The sequence below is a fragment of the Phallusia mammillata genome, chromosome 6 (assembly GCF_965637545.1).
Source record: "Phallusia mammillata chromosome 6, kaPhaMamm4.hap1.1, whole genome shotgun sequence".
Classification (NCBI taxonomy): Eukaryota; Metazoa; Chordata; class Ascidiacea; order Phlebobranchia; family Ascidiidae; genus Phallusia; species Phallusia mammillata.
In genome coordinates this window covers 20,875,553-20,898,813 of record NC_137257.1, presented here as the reverse complement: position 1 = coordinate 20,898,813, position 23,261 = coordinate 20,875,553, and the positions used below count along the sequence as shown (strand labels likewise).

The 23,261-nt window shown below is 37.8% G+C and overlaps 3 protein-coding genes across 3 annotated transcripts; 1 reads left to right on the top strand and 2 right to left on the bottom strand.

The window, feature by feature from the left end:
- Nucleotides 1–4,436: 4,436 nt before the first annotated feature.
- LOC145234487 (DBH-like monooxygenase protein 1 homolog) lies at nt 4,437–10,747 on the top strand. The gene is made up of 15 exons (XM_080099214.1): nt 4,437–4,667; nt 4,769–4,879; nt 5,004–5,156; nt 5,569–5,662; nt 5,727–5,908; nt 6,148–6,216; nt 7,000–7,101; nt 7,334–7,436; nt 7,899–8,068; nt 8,126–8,220; nt 8,467–8,623; nt 9,028–9,158; nt 9,368–9,473; nt 10,202–10,294; nt 10,511–10,747. Exons 1-15 carry the CDS (start codon nt 4,509–4,511, stop codon nt 10,745–10,747), a joined length of 1,962 nt encoding a protein of 653 aa, XP_079955340.1. The 5' UTR covers nt 4,437–4,508.
- Nucleotides 10,748–13,928: 3,181 nt separating this feature from the next.
- Nucleotides 13,929–15,984, bottom strand: LOC145234102 (caspase-3-like). Its single transcript, XM_080098879.1, has 4 exons — nt 15,808–15,984; nt 15,282–15,468; nt 14,934–15,014; nt 13,929–14,281 (listed from the first exon to the last, which is right to left on the bottom strand). Exons 1-4 carry the CDS (start codon nt 15,898–15,900, stop codon nt 14,121–14,123), a joined length of 522 nt encoding a protein of 173 aa, XP_079955005.1. The 5' UTR covers nt 15,901–15,984; the 3' UTR covers nt 13,929–14,120.
- A 3,810-nt stretch (nt 15,985–19,794) lies between these two features.
- LOC145234486 (uncharacterized) lies at nt 19,795–20,265 on the bottom strand. Its single transcript, XM_080099213.1, has one exon. The coding sequence runs from the start codon at nt 20,263–20,265 to the stop codon at nt 19,795–19,797; it is 471 nt and encodes a 156-aa protein (XP_079955339.1).
- Nucleotides 20,266–23,261: the final 2,996 nt, after the last annotated feature.

Below are 23,261 nucleotides of genomic sequence, written 5' to 3'. Positions count from 1 at the left end.
AAATCGCGTCAACTTTTACGATTTAAAAAAAATGTTTTTCCTTCAGTACACAGTTTGTGTATTGTTTTATGTTAGAAAAATCCCGGGATAGACGTTGTTTTTGTCCCGGAATCCCGAGGTAAGCCAGAGTGCCAATTTTAAGAAACCCTACACCGTACCATCAACGACTCTACAGTGGAAGCACAACAACACACAACCCGAACGAAAACTGGCAGGTAATGGATAAAAAAACCCATAAACATCGACCGCTAACTGCACTACAGAACACGTCACACACCTGAAAAACGCTTTTCCACGAAACATGTAATACACTAGACCAGTGTTTCTCATCATTTAATGGATCTTGTCCCTTTTTAAGCATTCTATTAGAAACTGTGACACTGTCCTTGTGACAAACTCACCAAATTAGAATGTTATGCGTAGGTGTTGTTTCTGTCAAGCTAGGAAATACAAATTGTCTACTCTGTACCATCTTAGTCAAATCTAATTCAAATGTGCCTACAAGGTATTGTCTGTTTACTTATGTAAAAAAAAAAACTTTTCCTAAATCTTATTAATGTATTGTGCAGATTTAGTATTGATTTTAACTTCACGACTAAATAATTTATGATAGATTGGTCCAATTAAAAAAAAAGAAAATTCAACTTGAGACTTTTTGTTACCATCCGTACTACTAAACCCTCCTAGGCTAAAAGGTTGAAATTACGCAAGACTCCTATCGTTTTGATTGCGTTTTATAATACTCGCTTTGTCGACAAACGGGTCACAGTTGTAAACGGACCTGAAACTGGAGCCCAAACCCGGCCTGGACCTGAAAGTACAAGCCCGAAATCTGACCCGTACCCGATTTATATTTGAGAAGTCCATTACGGCCCGAAAATGTGATTGACAGGTCCATACATTAAAGCCTAACGAAAGACCAAGACAACAAACACAATAAACAATTGGTATTGAACAAGGCGTTTTAGGGCTGTTTAAAATTAGGACAGGTCCAGCAACTAGCTACTTATCTAGTTAAATTTAACAAAAAAATACTGACACGGAGTGTAAAGTCAGACCCGAATCAGGCCCTTTCTTTTTAAAGAAACCAAAGCCCGAACCCGGCCCGACTTACAACTCTGAAACAGGTATATGGTAATTTATTAACGATGCGACAAACGCCTGTTGCGCATGTAAAACTCAATCACATATATTTGCCCTAAATTTAAAATTGTTACCTAAACTTGGCCTTAAATTACGTTCAGATGTTGCTTTCTTAACAACCCAATCCTAGTAGTTCGAATCAAACCTCCATCTAACAGTGTCTGGAAGAACGATTTTATACTGTATATTCATTTGCACTGTATATTTATATATTTTATACTGTATATTTGGTTTGTGTTTGTTTAAAACCTAAATAAAAGTACTATTTAATTTTCCTGAGGTGGGTAGTTGTGACTTCAAGCCACTGGATCAATTGCAGAAACCAGATGTTTTGTTAAAATTGAGTATTACAACTATACGTAGCGATATTAATAACAGGATTATGTTTGCTGCAGAGAAGCTACAATGTTTTGATCTGTTAAGTCTCATCCCTGCAGCTGTTGACAAGAAGTTGGCGGCAAAGGCTGGTATAGCCCAGTTGCTTTCCAGATATAGGCCTTTGGATTAATTATTAAATCTCGCAAACGTTATGTAGTTTTGTTTAGCACACCACTAAAGCTTGCACACAGACTGGCCACGTTATGACGCGTGTAATTTGTTATAATGGTACCACGTGTCAAAAGTAAATGAAATATGTTCACCGCTCGTTGTCGCCAAACGGCAAAACTGGTTCTGTGCACAACATCACAACACTAATGCGCTTTGTATTTTTAATTTTTGTACATTTTGCAAACGCCCCAAAGAGTTGTTTGTTTTTTGTTTGGATTTTTCTTTAGTGGTGGCTTTAGTGGTGCATATTGATTTAGCTATACCACCGGTCACAAACCTTTTCAAAGCCGAGCACAAAATGGCATGAGGGCTACTAGTTCAAGACAAAAGCATAAATATGTTACAAAATCTATGGAAGAGTACAAAAACAACGTTTTTATAACATATTTAAAACTGATAATTATCAAGAACAGATTATCCGTGCCTGGTAAATAAATAAATAGAATCTACATGAGATGCAGCATTTTTTTGGCAAACTGCAGGGGCAACTTGCAGTTTTGGAAGTTCCACGGGCGAATAATAAGGATCCAAGGGGCGACTGGGTGCCCGCGGGCATAGGATGTTCCCTGAAACTACACAATCAACTTTTTGTACACATTACTATTATGCGACAGCACTTGATTTGGGACTTGCTTTCTGATCACATTACAGCAAATTGGAACACAGTCACCTGCTTAAAAAATGTACACAAAAGCATCATAACACAAACATTTTTACACATTATGTGGACATTTTATGACAGGGTTCAAAAGCTCTTGTTTTGACTTCTCATATTATTGACAAAGAATTTCATCCAGTGCACAATTTGATAAAAAAGTTCCTTTTTCTAAACGCATTGAATAAATCGGGTAATTTTCAAATACATGCAAAACGTTTTCGTAAAACTATTGCAGAAAGTAAGGTTGGTCGCCAATCACTGCAAAATGACAAAAGACAGTAGAATTTCTGAAATCATCACGCCAATAAATGATAAGTAAGTTGCTGATGGTGCACAAGGCATCAATCTTTTTATATTGTTTAACCACGTGTGTTTTAACTTTTTTTCCCTGTACCGCCCCTTTTAGGCCAACATAATTTATAAACGCCCACTCAAAACTGACAAAAATCAAAACTATTTTATTTCACGTACACTATTAATGCGATAATTGAGAGCCGAATGTTTAAGCTATATTTTAGCACTTAAAATTATAACATGCTAATGGTTAATTAACACGATACCACTGCAGACAGTGCTCATTGCTTTTAACTTGGTACCCGATGATGGGCCAAAACTGCAATTGTTTTGTTTGATCGAGCACCGAGCATCTTACATTAACGTTCGGTGTTCGGTCGAGCACGTTCAATGCATTGTGACGGCCACACACCGTGCCCGGGTACTCGGTACCGAGCAAGATGCGATTTGATGCGCGGTGCTCGGTTGCAGTATCTAAGCCGAGCGTCAGACACTGCAAAACTACAGTATGAATTGATTAGTTGCTTATTACACAATAGTTTAAGAGGCAAGTCACAAACGGGTTTGTTGACATCACAATTAAACGTGTGATTTGTTCACTGGTGACTTAAGAAAGTTTGGTCCCAAAGAATAAAAGTGAATGTTTTTAAAATTCTCGATAAGTGGGAACACGCTCATTCAAAAGAGTTTTCAATTAGTTGCTGTTTATTTCTCTTAGCGTCGGCTTGCCTGATATGCTATGTAGAAGGGACTCTACAACTCTTTTGAAGGGACCTCTTAAACAAGAAAATGGACCTAATAATAATTAAAAAACACCGTATAAATGGGTTCTGACTCGATTCTGCTAAGTACAACTCAATTACTACCTGCAAATATTGACCGACAATTAACGCATGTGGTTTGTACAAAAAGCAGTGTGTTGTATCATCTTTGAAACCACGTAGCAAAACAAAGTACCTGACACAGTCAATACTTAGTCAAATTTACTTTTACTGGTCGCTGGAGAGATATAACAAAAAAAACTTGTCGTTTTGTTTAGTGTTACCTGCGCGCTATAGCCCCCGTTGAGAATTACTGGTTTAACCCTTTTCAAGTTTCGGAAAAAACATTTACAGGTATAATGTATATTGTATAATTTTTATATTGTATGTACAGTTACAGTTTTACTTATTTTGCAGTAATCTAGTTGTTTCAGATTTGCCCTTATTCCTTATGACAATGTTGCAATCAAGGCTGAAACCAAATTGAAAAGATCATGTCATGTTTTTCTGCGCCATCTAGTTACGTCATACATGAAAACGTTAAAGTCCATTTCCGGCAGTTCATTGCTGCGAAAGCATGCCTTAAAGCGGCGATAAGCAAAATAATAAGTTTTGTTGAAAACAGACAATGAATTTGCATTATTAGGGAAGATGTAATGTAGAACTATACGGTTTAGTGATCGTAAAGTGAAATTCCGAAAAGAAACTGGCCCATTCTATTACTTGAAGATCAGCTTTGAGATACGCATTTATAGTTTTTTGAAAGGGGTCTTAAATTAGTTTTGTACATTAACAATGTTAGGAGAAACTATTTTCAACAACATTAACGGTCATAAAGTCGTAACTATTGCAGCCTTCAAAAATAGTCATTTTGTGTTGAATAGTTTACATTAGTTACCAGTCAAGTGTAGAATTGCCTTTGCTGAAAAGGTGTTCCAGTTTGGAAAAATCAATTCGAATTTGTATTTTGAGGCACAGAACGTTGTCAACTTTCAATGAAGGAAGTTGTAATTGTTTGTAGTTTGACCACAATGCTTTTGACTGCATTGTAACTAAACAGTGGCATTGTACAAAAGTTGTCAGTTACTTTTTAGCTTTACACGATGAGTTCAATAGTGTGCCTGTTGCTTTTGTTTTCGCTCAACTCAATATCAGCATCACAGCAGGGGCCGAGCGAGACTTTTACGCACAACGCCCAGTTGGAACCGAACGGAAAAATTCACTTGTACTGGAAGTTTAACCAAACTCACATCACATTTGAGGTAAAGTTTTCAGACATTGATGGTCACAAGAAGTTTAAGTACATTTCTGATAACTTGTCGCCGTTGGTAAGAGGTTTCATTTAAACGTTATGCCCACACAGGTGCATGGAAATACAAACGGATGGGTTGGAATAGGATTTTCCCCTAGTGGGTCAATGATGGGTGCGGACATGAATGTGGGATGGGTGAAGAACGGTGAAGGAACAATTACGGTAAATATCACTGTTAATAAATACTTCAAGACAAAAACGGCATCCACAAGAACTTGTTGCATCTTTATGCTTTAGGGAAAAAAGGTGAAAAGGTTGCATTGAACATTTGAATTACTGATTTCAGGACAGACACGGTGTTACAACTGGTAATACTTACCCGCCTCTGGATACAGAACAGAATGTCGAGTTGCTGGGTGGAAGCGAATGCGAAGGCTGGACTGTGCTCAAGTTCAGAAGACAGCTTGCTGCCTGCGACGACCAAGATCTGGAAATCACAGTGAGTTTGAAACGGATTTGAACGTTAATGTATGTTTGACGTGTTGTTCTTGATGGTTTCACCAATTTGGCTAACCTTTATCTTGGTTACAATACGTCACGATTATTGATAAAACGTATGTGACAGTTCATGAAAAAGATATTTTCCATAAATTATATTTGTTGATCCGAAAATAAATCAGGTTTTGCAGACTTCAAAGCGTGACTCTCATTTCTGAAGAATTTGCTGATGTCATACTTCTTGCTATTCGTGATTGCTTTCTTTTAACGAAATGATAAATCACGATTCTGTCAAAAAATGTTTCACCACTTCAAAAACATGTTTAAAAAATGTTTCAAGAAGAAATACAATTAACAGTACTTTTTTATTCGCTTTAGCAACACCTTATTCATTGCGTGCTTGTTTTTTTCAGACGAACACAATTCGAGTGATATACGCTTGGGGATTAAAAGATCCTTTAGGACATGACTTAAGTGGACCTGATTATCATACACCAGAACGGAGAGGTAACAAAACTCTACAACCAGCTATCTATTACCATACTTTGTTTGCCCGGCTTGTTGCTGACAGGTGTAAAAAGCCTATACCTGTTGGATCAACCCAACTTCAAACAGTCAAGATATCCAGAGGGTGAACGACACTTTCACTTCGACATTCGTAACGATAAGTTTCAATTGCCTGCAGTAGAAAGTTATTACAGCTGCAGGTTGTTCAAGATACCACATTTAACCACAAAACACCACATGGTCAAGGTACATAAAAGGTTGTTGTTCAAATTAGATACCAACGGCTTGGTTACTCATTGACTCCAAACAAAATTTATAATTTTTTGCTCAAATTAAACACATCATGCTAAAACTTATTTCGGGGAATTTGTGAGATTAAATATATCGTGTCAAGTGGGGCACAACCGCAAAAGTTTAACAACCCCTGTGCAAAATGGTTGTGCAACAATTTTGTAAAGCCAAGTTCACATGGCATTTTTTTACAGATTGAGGCTTTAGTTGACAATGAGCTTGAGGTTCATCACATGGTTATCTATCACTGCTTAGAAAATGTGGTAAGGATACAAATTAGGTGTGTTTCACATGCATATCATCTTAAATCTTAGATAGAGAAAAATGGATTTGAGTAAAACGAATTGCTTGAAAATTGGAAATTGAAGTCATTTAGTTTTTCAAAGGTCACGTTTAGTGAAAGTTAGAACAGAGGGGGTGTGAAAAATCACGAAAACGTAAAAAACGGTTATATGAACTGTTGTCTGCTAAAATTCTTTCTCTTTCGTCAGCTTTGTTACAAAGTAACCGAGCTATTTATTAAGTAAGACAGGATTAGGTAACCTTTTTTCACTTAAAAGGTAAACTGAGGTTAAAAGCGACAAGAAAAATCATTATTCATATCATCATGTCAATTAATCCGAGCGGAGCTGCCAAAGTTTTACACACTGTCGGCGAGAGTTCGATTAAGACTGCTCGCTTGTTGATGCAGAAGTTGACGTTTTCGTAAAATATTTGAATAGAGACATCACAGAGAAAATTATTAACTAAATAAATAATTTTAATTAGAATACCTAGAACAAACATCAAATTAGACATCAACATTAAAAAAATACAATATAATCCACGGCGCTTATTTAATCAAGTACACGTCCGAAACCTCGCCCAAACCCGAATTAGCCAAGAAATGGTGAAATAAGGCTGAGTATCAGGTCAGGGTTCTCAAATTTGCCTATTTTATTTTCTTATCAAGTGTTCATCAGTATTATTTTCCTTTTGTCATTAACCCTGCTTATTTCTTAAACCAGAAAATCGACAACAAATAGTTTAAAAACTTACATTTTCAGAACGATTCATCTGTTGGAGTTAACACTGAATGCTACAACAACATGCCTCCTGATTTTAACAGTTGCGTGCATATGATTCATGCGTGGGGAATCGGAGGATCGGTAAGTTCCTAAACTCAAGTGCATGAGCCTCTTTCTAAAATGTTTTTTTGACACATGGGTTTTTACCATTTGTTTTACGGTGTAAAAAGGACCCACGTTTCTTTGGAACTTAACATTGCATACTAAAATAAAAAGTTTTTTCTTGAATTTTTGACCAAAACTTCATTACGTGATCTTCTACAACAAATCACTATGTTTTTAAACGGGTGTTTGATTTGAACTTTATTTCCAGACGTTTTACTACCCCACCCATGCCGGTTACCCAATAGGAACTCCAGATTCCTTCAAATATCTTACATTGGAAATTCATTACGACAATCCACTTCGAAAAGCAGGTAAAGCTGTCGGTTACAAAGACAGGTGTTGAGTTGAGTTAATTTCGCTTGGTGCAAAAAACACGTGGCAACACAATAGCTCAAAATCAAACACCAACGGAAATAACTGCGCAACGTTAAAACGTTATCGAGCACAAAATATTGAAGCGCACTATTGGTGGATAATGACTAAACGCGCTGCAGCGGCATCTTATCATATGGTTACGTGATTGGGGCGCACAAGAAAGTGAGATTGGCGCATTGTGGGTAAACACAACTGTTTGACAGTTAGTAAACAAGTTGTGTAATGTTGCAACTCAAGGATTGCGTGTTTGAAAGAAAATTTCAGCCACTGGTGATCAAACCTAATTAATTTCCTCTAATATTTTACCAGACACTAGATGTTGTGAACAACATAAACATGAATGAACTTTTACACAGTGATTTAAAAATCGATGGTCACTTGATTTAAGTATTTTGTAGATATCGTGGACTCGACCGGGTTTAGGATAACATACACTCCCGACCTTCGCCCATATGACACTGGTATGTTAGAGGTTGGAATTTCTCTCTCAGGATTTCAGCAAGTCATACCACCGAATGCTAAGTCAATCAATAGCGCTGGAGACTGTACTTCTGATTGTTTGCGAGATGTAAGTTATAATTGGCCCTCAGGTGTTTATATCTTTTATTTATGCTGCCAATTCCAGAGTTTGGAACAAAGCGGTTTGACATCAATCAAAGTGTTTGCTGTGGTGTTACACAGTCATCTTCTTGGAAGACAACTTACTTTAAAACATATACGGTATGTGCCAATGACTAAACAAAACTGTACCATGTTGCGCGCTTATGCAGCCAATGTATTGTTTCGGAGATTAAGGTAGTAATGTTCAAGGACTAAGGCACTAATGTTGTGCAGTATTTTTGTCTATTATCCTAAACTTTTCTACTTGTTACAGAGAAGGGAAATACTTCAAAATTTTAAACAACACACTATAATCTATATTACATTAACCATGGGCGTTAGATTTAGATCAAGATCTTTTTACAGAAATGGGACAGAGCTTGAACCGATTGCAAGTGACCTATCTTACGACTTTAACTACCAAGAAACGAGAGTTCTGCCTGAGGAGCGGACGATCATGAAAGGCGACACCATGCGAATGGTTTGCAATTACGATTCTGTTGGAAGATCAGGAATAACGATGGTATAATAAGGTTGTTTTTCAGGGTAGGGTTAAATTTACAGCAGCATATAAAACCGGTTTATCTCTTGGCAATACTCCGCGACGTTTTAACATACTATGTAATCTTTCATATATCTTATACATAGAGAATTGTTGACCCGTAGGCCACTAAATCTTACATATACCTATAGACAGTTCTTTTTGTTAATATTAGCCCAAAGTTTACCAATTGAGATATAAGTATCCGTCAGGTTAAAACCTTTGTCTTAAAACCAAAGGCCGACAAAACTACCCAAACATGTTTGCAAATTTCTAAACTTGTGTTAAAGGTCAAACTTTACCCACAACCAGCTTGCCATGTTTAAATTTTTTATCTTGACTAGTTTTGTAAACTGAAAAAGCATACGTTTGGCTTTTTGTTTCAGGGAGGGCTGGCCACTAAGGAAGAAATGTGCCTTGGATTTGTTTATTATTACTCGAAACTGGCAATAGAATATTGCATGACTTCACCAGAATTTTCATCTTTAATGACTTATTTTGGATTTGAGTCTCACAGGTTGAACTTTTTGGTTTGAGTCTCACAAACATACAACTAGCACTGTGTTGTTTCCTAAACTATAATGTATCATTACAATAAAATAAAACAAAAACGGTTTTCTTTACATGTCCAGATTTTTACAAGCAAGTTCATATTGCAGGTCTTAAAACTAAGTAGTGGTAATTTATAGTTTATTTTCAACTTCAATCCAATTTTGTTTTATTTAGTGATCTTCAAATCGGGTTTTTTCAATTCGATGCAAACTTGAACAACGTAATAGTTTGGAAGCCGGAGAAATACGCGAACAAGACAGCATTGGAAATCTTAAACGCAGTAGGTTTACCATACAATAGAAAACGTAAAATATTTGAAAAACGGATATATATGTAATTTTTTTCATTTTTAGTCAATTTGAGAATTTAAACAATGTACTAAACTTGCGAAGCAGATCTGTATTATGTGTGGCCAAGTCTATGTGCGCCACCACTTTTTACCAACGCGATCCTAGGTTAGTATGATAAACAGTGTGAAATCTACGTTTGTTGTATTTAATAAAACGCCTAATTCAAGTGAAAACTAAAAGATGGCGACCGGTACTCGGAGTGTACTACTTTACTTCCTTCTGAAAACAGAACAAAAAAGCAAACATTTTTTCAGTGTGGCCAGTTAGTGTTTTCAGTGACATCCCTTTTGTCCGCAGAGGCAAAGTTGACGTCATTACCCTATTTAGTTTCGTTAAATCTTCAGCGCAGTCATAAATAATGTTTTGCGAAATTGTACCGCTTGGAGCAACTGCATTTCGAATTTAACGGCTAAAACGTAGAATAGTATAATATGGACTACTTCGTATAAAATTGGTATAGCTTTCCGCGGCCCCCAGTTTGGAAAGCCCCGCTCTAGTTAATTTTGCACAACATGTTTATAGTGTACTAAAATCTTTCGCAAAGTTAAGCTTTTTAGACTTTTAAAACAGAAATAAATCAATGAGCAAGCGTCCTAGGTTAGACAGCGAGCGTCCTAGGTTAAACATACGAAAGTCTATCAACTTGTCGTTTGGGCAGATGAGTTGGAACAAAGGGGAAGTGAAGAATTTTGAGAAGCATATGGCGTCAATTGCATCTTCTGCATTGTGTTATGGGTCTGGATACTTTGAGGTAAACAACGTAATAGCTACAATATGTTAAAAGGTGAGCACCACTGGTGTTCCAACATTCATCGGATGTCAAACGCTGATTTGAACTGTAAAAAGCTTTTTTTTCTACTAATACTTTTAGTATTTCAGTCCTGCAAAAAAGCATGTTCAGAAATTTTACCAAACAAAAAATATTGTAAAACTTCTTTTGTAAATGTTTTATACAATTAATTTTCAGCTTCCGAAGTTATACAAGCCTATAGAAATCACAAGCCCTTACGTAATTGAGCGACTGAACTGCACAGTGCCATCCAGCGGATTTCCGCTTACTGGTGTGACCAACCAATGTCCGGCCTTAGCTGGATCAACCGATGCACCTGTTACCACCACTTGTGGCGTCAGCGGGTTTTCCAGTTGTAGTTGGCTGATTTGGGTTTCGGTTTTTGTTTTCCATCATTACTTTACACATTACTAATATAAACATGTAAAAACATGAAGTGACATAATTGAAATAAAGACGTTTTAGTTTGAGTATGGTGCACAGGCACCACATGTTTTTTTGAAATATTTCTCCAAGAAGCATGTAACTTGCCGATCTTGTTTGCAAAGAATTGTTGTCCAAATTTCGTTCCAAGAACGACATTATAAAATGTACCAATAATTAGCTGACAAATTCAGCACACACTTAAATCAGTCTGCATATTTCTTCTTGCAAAACACTTCGGAAATCGATTTCGCCCAAATATGACATCGTCAGTCCTAAACAGGAAATAAACAAATAAATCACAATATAAAATGATAAAAAGGAAACTATTAAAAGAATAAATCTACCATTTTCAATTACGTTTTCTATTCTTTGAAATTCGCTCCTATTTTTTTGTGACAGCAAAATCGTCCAAATTGTTACTCATGTGTTTTAAAATATGAAACTAACAAGCAACTTTAAAAAGTGCAGATTATCACGCACATAGGTTGGGTTTGCTTTTCATTGCGTCTTTAGGTTATTTTGGTTAGTTTCATTAGTGATAATTACGCTCTATTTAATGCAATCAAACACAAGATATGAAAATAATGAAATCTTGGTCGAACACAATAACTGGCGATTTACAAGTTGTTTTCACTTAATATTGAAAAACTGCCGCCTGCCAAAGTAGAAATACCAAAACCATTTTGTTATGGCGTTTGAAAACATTCGCCTTCGACACAGGACAAAAACATTTGACAAACGAATGCTTGTTAAAACACACTTATCAAAGTGAAAGGCCAAGAACGACTTTACGCGACAATAAAAAGCCCTAAGCAAGCAAAAGATTTACAACGTGCTGTTAAACTTCATTTTTGGTTTCGGTTCTTGGAAATAAATGATTGATTGTCGCTTTATGTCACGAATTGGATGACAACAGCGATTGCTAAAACGTCTGCATTGCGATGTATTACAAGCTCTCTGGCAATTTGTTATTGATCATTGGACATTGACCATTTCCATTAGCGTTTATATGGTCGACTGTACGTTGGATGTTTTGGGTCTATGATAACAAGGTGATTTGTTTTGTAATCTATTGTGTGTAAAATGTAGTTAAAGACGTATCATAATTTTTCCAACATAATTCACTCAGCGTTTCTTGTCGCTGTAGAACGTGAAAGAGTATTATTTTTTGCCTTCCCATTTAAGTTTCATCCATTGCTTACACAAGATAACACGAAGCACAAAATGCTGAAAATTCGACTCGATGGTTGGACTGGCCGATGATCATGACTAATGCCTGGGATGTAAATTAAGGACCTTGGGGTACTGGATTACAGAGACCACGTGTTTAATTATTGTTTTGGAACAAAGATTCTATAACCGTATTTTTTTCATATCCTACTTTATTCAAGTCAGCTTTAGATGTAGAAGTTAATTTGTAGCGCAGTTTTGTAGTTTTAATTACATTCCAAGGCTAGTTTACCATGCTGCGTTTTAGCCTTGAGCCCCGCGAGGCAGGCAATAGATCGTTGTAACACGTGACGCTTGACTGCGTTAGCGATATGGAAACACGACCAATTTTTGTCGCTAAATTCAAAACATGGACAAAAATTTTGGGCTAGGCCCAAACGCGACATGGAAACATAGTATATGACTCTTTGCACACCTGGTTTAAAACCTGATAGCAGTTTATTGTTGATTAATTTGTGTCATTTGTACGACAAGAACTATAGCCTACTTTGAATTCACATGCATTGAACAAAACTTTTCATTTTTTAAATCTTGTCATGCGACTTTTTTGTTGTCTTCTGTAATCCTGAACCGTTCTATGGTTCAAACGCCACAGGACTCAAATCGCATTGATTGCTGTAACTGATAGTTGTCCTGACGACAAACAGGCGTTGTATGTTGGTGATATCTAATACAATTCTCAAAAAACAACACACGTATGTGGTACATGCACAACATAACAAGCTTTTTTTACCATTTTGTAACCTTTTTTGGGCAATCTGATGTTAAACCAGTCAACTTAAAGTTCTAAAGAAAAAGCACTGTTTGTTTAAAATACTATACATTCTATTGTGCCACAACATTAGTGTGTCATGAAAAATTGTTTTTGCAAGCTACTTTAACTCTGAGGATTTGATATTCAACAGATTTTTATTTTTTTTGTTACCAAACCCAATTTCAACCAGTTTGTTACATGCAAACAAGTTTATTGAAACAACATTTTTGTGTTTTTACACCGCAAAATGACCCGTCAACAAAGATGTCGGGCACACATTTAGTGGGTCTGATATTCGGTAAGTTTAAATTAAATGTGTATCTACCTGGCAATACAATTTCAAAAAAGCACGGCTCAGTTGAACGAAGTTTTAGTTTCGACTACGGAACTTAGAACTAACTACATCCTAATTGACTCATTTGTTATTATATTACCCATCTGGCTGGTGGAACCTCTTAATATAGTGAAACCTTTGAAGAAAACCCCACCAAATCAAACGTTGATGCTATTGAACGTAAAAGATTTCCGTGATCGCACGATTTTATCATTAACTAATGCCCTGTGCCCTATGTAGTCATTTTTTTTTCGCGAGGTTAGAACCCAGGATGGTCCCGGGGACGAATCCCGATCAGGTTTTTATACTTGTATGTGAGATAGGCGCGCCGGACCATTTACTGCCCTACCGGTTTTGTCATGTATTTTGTGTTTATTGTGACACTTGTTAAAAATATTTTGACCGCTCGCTTGCGCTAAAACTAAAACTAGTACCGTGCCAAACATTACGGCAGCAATGGGGCAGGAACTTGGCCGAATGGTCCGGCGCGCCTGACCCATATACAGACATGAAAAACCCTGATCGGGATTCGTTCCCGGGACCGTCCTGGGTTCGAAAAAAATACGACAGCAATGAATTAAATTAAACGACACGTATTTGCACCTTTGTATGCTTTAAAAAATAGTTCTTTAATATGTCATGTGTTTCGTAGAGTTCCTTGCCTTTTGTTTGAATTATGCCTTCGTGCTACGTTTAATTTGGCCAAAATAACATCCGCTAGGTTCGCTAACATTGCCTTAATTTAATAACTCTTGGTGCGACTTTGATCATAGGCCTATGTACAAAATACATTATGACACTAATGTTTAATTTACTCTTTTCTATTAATGATATAGCCAGATTTAGACGGTCTATAATATTTATTATGATATAGTTTCAATTCAAAATTATTTTGTGATATAGGGAACTGAGATTGGGCAAACGGTATTAATATACAGTAGCCTACCACAATACTATTTACAAAACAGACAAGGCTTTTTAACTTGAGAGTTTTTTGTTGTTGTTTTTTGCTGGTCAATTCCTCATTTGTAGTGAGTGGGTAATTACTGTGTTGGTGTTATAGCTTGTTTTCGTGGCAAATACAACGACTTGGTTAAAGTTGAAGTGAAAGAAGAAATTTGCCTTCTCTTGTCCATTTGGTTTGTCATGGCAACCTCCATCGAAATTTTTGTTAAAAGTTGCAGGAAGTCGAGTTCTTCTGGTTCTGAAAACGGGGGTCATGATGTAATTCAGTGGTCGGCAACCGCCGGTCCGCGAGAAGTCGTTACGGGCCGTATAACTTTTCAGGTTAAATGCTTTGCCCATGTATTCCAAGGGTGGTAAACTAATTTAAGCGTTTTTATTGCTAAATATTTGTATTTTTCAAAGACCGGTCCGCGATAAAATTTTAGTTTCAAAACGGTCCGCAGTGCGAAAAAGGTTGCCGACCCCTGATGTAATTAATACACGAAATAATGTTTTTGTTTTGCGGGACAATGCTTTTAACAAGAAACAAACAAGCCAGTATATCAGTGTAAAACATGACGTTTTGACATCAGCTTGTGTCATTCTCAAAGAGAAGAATTTTTAAAACCGTGAATTTTGTACCTAAGGACAATGCTTTTATTTTTGCAAAAGATTGTTTAGTTATGTGTAAGTGGTGTAATATATATGACGAAAAAAATCTATTCTTAGTGAAGTTATTAGAGCAACTTTCTTTGCAGCATCTTAAGGATTTTAAACACAAATTGTTTTGATACTGCTATAGTTAACATTTTAAACGTTTGTGCCTAAATGCTTACATAAAAAAGGAAATCGGGCCTCTAAATTACTCTCTGAAAGTTACATAGATTTTCACACTCACACTTGTTATTTACCATCGACATAGCGACGAAGAACGTTGCAAAACTTTCGAATATATCTGGAGCCTTTGATTGGGTTTCGGAATGACACGTGATCTGAAAATAATTAGGTAACAAAAATGTCCAGGGTAAGCACATTTTAAATTTTGTGTCTTGCTCTGGGAAGTAGGAAAATCAACTATTATTGGCCAACTTAAGCTTTCATTATAGCTTTTCGTTCATACATACACTAAGTTCTATGGATAGCGAGTTTTCGCGATAATAGCAAAGGGACTGTTATGAAAAAATGTTGGAGAAGTTTTAGAACCACTGGCATATGAGATCAATTTGGTCACACCCCTTCCCTTTTATTTATATACTCACTCTTAGTTGTAGAATTGCACATAATGAAATCCGCTCCAATAGGAAGACCAGAAAGCAATGTGACGCCGACATCCGCGTACTCGCCCTCGTTTCCGCTTTCTGATACCGGTCCGTCTGCTTCTAGCTGATCCGAACAGTCACTCGTTTGCACTATCCCTGCTTTTGCAATAGCAGTTCCCCGACATGCCTTAAACGCGGATAGTTAATTTATTTTTTCTACGCAAACTGAATATTTCAAGAAGCCATTGGATAGATAGTTTGTTTACCCCAATATTTCTTTTCTGTTTTTAATGTAACTTATTTAAAATGCCCGTTTCTTCTAATATGAGTCAGTTGTTACGCACTAATCATATTTAACAAGTAAAATATCTATACAAGTAAATGTAAGCATTTGGGCATTACTAAAAATGCGTTTAAAGTAATACTGGTAAAAGTCGTATGTGGTTATGTAAATAAGTTGGACACACCGAAAACCACATGTCAGAATTTCCATTTCTTTAATTTCAGTGCGCACTTACAAAACTACCTGAAATATCAGTATCTTAGGTTTTCCTTGCAAACCCTTAATTTCACTTAGACTTTGAACAATGTCGTCAACATTGACTCCATAATCTTTCATTTCAATCTGTCCTTCGGATCCATGGGAGAGAAATGCGATGGCCAGACAACTTATCTTCGAGTAATCTTCTTTGCGAATGTCATCCAATTTCTGCCAAATGTCAAAAAGATAAAACGATTTCGATGATTTACAAATTCTACATGAATTTGTTGCTAATTTTCTGTAAACAAGGCCAAGTAAACTCCTTAACGTGGTAATAACCAACTTGGACAAAGTTTTACCTGAAAAAACATCCCTGCAGTGAAATTTTCGAACGGTTGCTGGGTTATAAAGTTATATTTGTTAACCACGTCGTTAAGACTATTTGCATCGAGATCGGAACCATCGCGTTTTGGCAATTTGTGATTGTCTGCAAAAATGTGTATGAATGTGATTTCAAATCATGTAGGCTTTACTTCATGCTTAACGTTTTCAGTAAATCATTTGATGTTCTACCCCACAGTTTTCATCTTTATGAGAGTAACTGTCAATAACAATGTTTGCAGTTACAACAAGATTTACCTATATTCTTACGTTTACTTTATAGCACTATAGGGCAGGGATGCACAACCTTTTCGCCATGACGGCCGCATCACGGGTTCTTGTTTTACCAACGGCCGCCATACCAAAGTTTCCCCATGTTGTATACTAATGATTTTAAAGAGTTGTGAAGATATAGAATTTATCTGTAATGTCTCATATACTGGTGCCTAAAAGCCCAAATAGATTTTGACTTGATTCATTGATTTAGCCCAGCGGTTCTCAAACTGATGGGGTCCGCGATCCTTCAGGGGTCCGTAAGGAAATTTTGGGGATACCGCGAAAAGGCAGTTCTATAGTCTTATTTGGCGTTAGTTTGTGACACTGAATCAGTTCAAATCAAAGTAGAATTGAGAATCGACAGTCTCTATTGCTAAACCAGTGGTTCTCAAACTTTTTTTGTTGCGACGCCTCTGGGAAAGTTTTCTGCGACGCACCAGCAAATAAAAGTTAATGAGAAAAATTATTATTGGAGATGTGTTTATTGATACAACAACAAAAAGCCACGAAACGGAACTATTCTGCGACGCCCTTGGAAAATTGAAACGACACGCCAGGGCGTCGCGACGCACAATTTGAGAACTACTGTGCTAAACAATAGCCTTCATTGCATGAAAACTAACAAAAGTGCAATTGTTTGCACACAATCGTAATGTTTTTGTTAAGTTATAATGTTTTTTTGGTTTTTGTCCTTAAGGACCGCTAGCTTACGAAATAATGGAAACGGACCGTTTAGAAAAAAGTTTTAAAAAAGTGTGAGAACCTCAGATTTAGCCAAACGATTTGACAATCAGTCTTAACTGTCTTACGTCTCTTTCTTCATTGTTTCGTTGTTTGTTGACTTGTTCATTTAATTGTTTGTACAAAATAGGCAAACAACACGTCTAGTTCACATGGATACTGGGTCGGTATAATATTTGTTTCCATCCCATCAAAATCCATTCAATCTAGTTTTTTAAAGCTGAACGTCTAGCAACAGAGTTTTATTCAATTTACGGCCGCCAGTGCGAGTATTTTAACACACATGTTCAAGGCCGCATAAATTCATTACCGGGGCCGCAGGTTGTGCACCCCTGCTATAGGACAACCAAATGCACCATGCGATCTAAATGTACCTGAAATTTGTTAACTGCATCAACAATTTTCCAGTAATTTAAAACAATTATTCTTACTTACCGAACTCCACGTTATTAAAGACATAAAACATTCCAAACGGTTCATTAAATAGATATCGTTCCGGTTTGCAAGTCATTTTAGGTTAATATTGGTCACCTGTAAAAATTGCTTTTCCGTATATACGCCTGACTATGTTTTGACACAAAACTGACTGAGTATTTCAACTGACTTTCGGTGACAAGTTACTGTTAAAAGTGAGGCTCCTGAGCCTTAATGAACCGATTGCACTTCACGAAACACAGACAACACAACTGAACAAAACCGATCGCGCTTCTTTCATGTGAAGGGTTTTGTTCACGGTCGTTTTGTTTGTGATGTACGGCGAAGCGTTTGTTTCAAGGTATGTACATTCGTTTCAAGTTACATATTAACGTAAACGAAGTATTGCTTCTAATCTCAAAACCTTTGCTCTGTTTGTGTGGGTGTAGCTTTATAGCAAGGTAGTGTTAGTCCTCTGTTTAAACTCCTGTACAATAACAGCCTACTTTTAGTCCACTGAAACAGCTCTAGTCGGTCTTAATTGTAGACACAAGGGTTACTTTCCTTTTGAAATTACCAGTGCATTGTTTACAAAACTAAACACACGGTTACCACGTAGCAGAAACCCTTTATATGTAGCCTGTTTTATCAGATAAACAAAAAAACGTGCGTTTGACTGATTCATATTACCTGTAGTTTGATAAGACAGTTTTCACATTCGTTTAGGTTTATCGCGTCAAAACCAACATTTCACAATTTGCAGTTCCCCTATTAACCCTGTACACACTGATTTACTTTGGACACACAATGTGTTTAACATAAAGACATTAAAATAATCATCCTTGACACATTAAAAAAGAGGTGGCTGTTGCCCGATTGAAACCGTTTGGTTGCCGTACGTACTTCTGTGCTTTTGTAAAAAAATGCACAAAAAGTATTAAATTACTTTGAAATGGCTTCAACAACATAGCCATTTTGAATATTATGGCATAACTACACACTTGGCCATTTAATTGTCGTCATTTCAGGCTTGTAAACTCAAGTTTCTAGTCTAGTTAGTTTTGTATTTTCGGATTCAGATGCCAGTTTTGTGCCACTTACACTTCCAAATCGTATGATGTTATTTTGTCAACGCAAAAATACTGCTGTCTTTATCTCTACAAACCTTGCATAAGTGATCTGCAAGGTAAAATAATATATCTAATCATAGCGAGCATTGCTAATGTTATCGGATATGACGCGCGCAAATATATTAGCCTGTCAATTAACGATAGACTAAGCTCAAGCTAAATCAAACAGATGCCTTGTATCGATTCAAAACACACGCTTCTCTGTTTTTTAACATTAATCGTTTTGGCATAAGAGTCACAATCCTAATAAATAGTAACAAATACATTGCGGTTTAGATGTCAAGATGGTTTATGACACGACGTTTTCATGCGTACATAATGGAGTTGCACACACCAACTCATTTCCAAGTCCACATGGCTGATAGTAAGTACACAATAAAATCTGTATCATTGCATTTCAAGTTCTCTTAATGATGTGCAAACAAAATGTTTGCTCGAAACAACAAACAAGTGCAACTTTTTTGTCTCTAGCAAGTTTTAATTTTTTTGCGTTTTGACCATAAACAAAATATGGTACCGGTGGATATCAAAATGACCAACTTGTCGCCTACCTGATTTTTGTAAGTATTAAGGCTTTCGCCTTGCATGATCACGGCTTGGTCCGAAAGCACACATTAAACAATATTAAATATACCAAATCGTTACAGTTTTGCCTGCAAACCATTGTAGAATTGTTTCTGCATTTTATTCCACCACAAATAACGTACACCACTCGCCAACACCAATCATAGAATGACCAGAGAATCCACCACCGTCACGAGCTGCTGCCCACTTAAGGTAGCGCCCATATAAAGGAAAACGTACACATAAAACATTTTATCGTTACACTACCCCCATCCACAAAGCACGTTTTATCCACACACAATAAATAGTACATATAAAACACAACATAAATCACCATTCATACGCGTTTAAATAGCTCGGCGCGCGACGCGTGCGGCCAAATCGGGATTGTTCAGCGTTGGCCAATGAATGATTTGCCTCATCAAAATCATCACGTTACATTGAGTTGCCGATCTCCACATCTGCGTTGTTGGACGTCTCGAGCCAATTGGTTGGTGCGGTTTCAGTTGAAAATGGTCGTAAATGGTCAACATGCACCACACGCCCATAATTGTCTTCTTCTCTTGCGGTATAGTAACGGCGATATCTTGGCAAGAACCAGCCACGGCCCCAGCCAGCCGTAGCCCAATTTTTTCCTTCCCATTGGCTGGTAGTAGTACCACACCCACTGTCCTACTTCAAACTCCTGTGACAAAGCGCTTTTGTCATAGTTTCGCTTTTGCCTTGTAGCTGCCGTCCTGAGATGTGTGCGGACTGAGGCATAAGCGTTTTTTAGGCGATGCCTAAGGCTTTCCGCATACTGAGTTGCACAAGGAGTTTCAGCTTGTTGTGGTTTACTATACATGATATCCACCGGTAGGTCAACTTCTCGTCCAAGCATTAAATAGTTTGGCGAAAATTTAGAGGATTCATGTTCGGAGGAACGGTAAGCCATTAAAACATAAGGCAAGTGGTCATCCCAATCATTTCTGTTGCAGTTTACGAATGAAGACAGCATTTGTAAAAGAGTTCGGTTAAACCGCTCAACTAAGCCAGATGACTGGGGGTGATAAGGCGAATTTCTTGTCTTTTTTATTGCCAAACATGTGCATATTTCCTGAAATAACCTCGACTCGAAATCTTTGCCCTGGTCCGAATGGGTAGCGAGGTATTCCAAAGCGGCAGAAAAACTCCGAGACAAGAGTATGTGCTGTCGTCAAAGCCTGTTGATCCGGCAACGCGTAACATTCAGTCCATTTAGTAAAATAGTCTGAGACTACTAAAATATACTGGTTTCCCAACTCAGTCATTGGAAGAGGACCCATAAAATCTATGCCAATCCTCTCCATCGGATAAGTTGCTATGGATTGTTTTAGCAGTCCTCGATGACGGCCATGCGTAGGTTTTCTGCGTGCGCAAATTAGACACCATTTGCACCATTGAGTTACATCTCGTCGCAGACCAGGCCAATAAAACCTCCTTCGAATTTGTGCTATAGTTCGTTTAATGCCAAGATGACCAGCAGTTCTTAATTCGTACAAGTGATGAAATATTTCTTTGCGCAACATTATGGGCGCCACAATTAGTTTTTGTTCTTCGTCTTCTTCATTGTCAGGCTCCCATACTCGACACAAAATTCCGTCTTCTATTTCCAACAGATCCCACTGATTGAGGTAAGCTTGATGCCCTCCGCTTTCTAAAAACTGGGATTGCGATGGAGCATGCTGACTAATTCCCTTAAACCTTGCCACGGCGCTCAGTTCCCCGTCTTGACAAAAGAGAATATCCTGAGTATTCCATTGAGAAAGCCAATTCGATTCAGCATGGACCGTATTTCCAACCGCTGCAGTGACTTGATTCGGCGTATTTCCTTCTAGTAGCATGCAATCAGGACACTGCTCTTGGCGACAACGCTGTCGAGATAATCCATCCGCATTTAAATGTTGTTTACCAGCCCTGTGCACAACTGAAAAGTCGTACGTCCCCAGCACCGAAAGCCACCAGGCAAGCATTCCTTCAGGCTCCTTGAAATTGAGAAGCCATTGCAACGATGCATGATCAGTTTGCAACACAAATGGCCTTCCCCACAAATAATGGCGAAAATAATGAACAAAATGAACTACTGCCAATAGTTCCCGAAACGTTGCGCAATAGTGACGTTCCGATTTGCTTAGGGCACGGCTTGCATACGAAACAACATATTCACAGTGTCCATCTGATTGGGACAATACAGCCCCAAGACCGGTTGCACTAGCATCTGTGTCAAGGATAAATTACCGATCTGGCATGGGATAGGACAGAACAGGTGCAGAAGTTAAACATTTCCTTATTTTATCAAATGCTTGTTGACACTCTGTGCTCCACAAAAACTTCGAGTTTTTTCTAATGAGACTGGTTAGGGGTTCAGCGATGCCTGCAAAGTTGCGAAAAAAACGTCGGTAGTAAGAAGCAAACCCTAAAAAGCTTCTCACCTCAGTAATGTTACTGGGGACACTCCAATGCCGCACCGCTTTAAGCTTAACTGGATCACATTGTACTCCAGCTTCAGACACGATGTGACCCAGGAATGATGCCTGACGAGAAAATAAACGGCACTTTTGAGGTTTCAACTTTAATCCGGCATCCCGTAGACAAGAAAATACAGCACGCAGATTGTTTAGGCCACTGGAAAAATCCTCTGAAAACGTAACAATGTCGTCAATGTATACAAGGCAAATTTTCCAAAGAAGTTTTTTAAGTACACTCTCCATTAACGTATCAACAAAATTTTCAGCTCTTCCGGCAGTTTTTTATTCTACTGTGCCAACGTTTCGATGTCCCATACGAAACACCTTCATCAGGGTAATGACATACATTGCAAACACAAGTTATTATAAAGCGAAAAGGGCGGGGAAACACACACAAAAAAGGCGGTAGAAAAAACGCAATGCGCACCAATGGTCGTGTGATAACACCTGGCTCAATGGTGCAAAAGCGACCGATAAGTTATCGGCATTAGAACGTCCGTTTTAACGTTCATCGTGTTGGTGTGAGAATGTATGTTCCACGACTCCAGGAAACCTCGCTTGTGAAAATCGGTTTCTCTCGCTAACACCTGGGCAGCAGAGAAGTTTATGGTGTGACCGAGGACAGTAGCATGTTGCGCTAATGCCGATTTTTTAGCATCTAACGCGGCAAGGGGTGTGGTGTACGCGATCCCATGTCAACAGTGCAAGGAGATTTACATTGGCGAAACGGGAAGATCTCTGAATACGCGCCGTAAAGAACATGAAAGGGATGTAGCCAAGAAAGATGCTAAAAAATCGGCATTAGCGCAACATGCTACTGTCCTCGGTAGCTATTGTGTTCAAACGGGAAAAATGCCACTGACATATTCTTTTTCTGCAGAGCATGCCGTTTTCAAAAAGCCCTAAATCGTTATTTTAACTTCGGGGCCACTGCTCCTAATATTCACTTGAAGTTCATAACTCGCGCATATTGCCGCCGTCCCGCTCGCCAGCAAACAATGACGCGCTAAAAATCCGCATTTCCTGCAAGTTTCATTCAAATCTGTTGAGATTTGACCCCAAAATTTGAGCGCCAAACCTAAACTGCCACCTTTTTACGTCCTAAAATTTTTCAAATAAATTGCATTTTTTTAACCAGCCGCCCCGAAGTTTGGCGCATATCACTTAGATTTTCAGAAACGTAAAGCTTTTCCAAAAAAAATGAGCAATATTTTATTTTTCCCGTTTTAGTTTAAGTTACCAAAATCGGGATATTTCGGCCCAAAATTTTTTTAATTTTGTGGCAAAAATTTTTTTTTTGCATTTTTAAATTCTGCATGTTCGACTTAGTGCAGGTGTGAAATTTCACCTTTCTACCTGTACTAGAACTGGAGATATGCGATGTTTTGTGTGTTTGCTGGAGCCTTTTTTCCGCTGTTTGCCCTGGGGGCGTAGGTTGGTCAACTGGGGCATAAACAACAGAGGAAATGCCAATGGTCCCACAGTAGTTTAAAGCAAACTGGTGTCG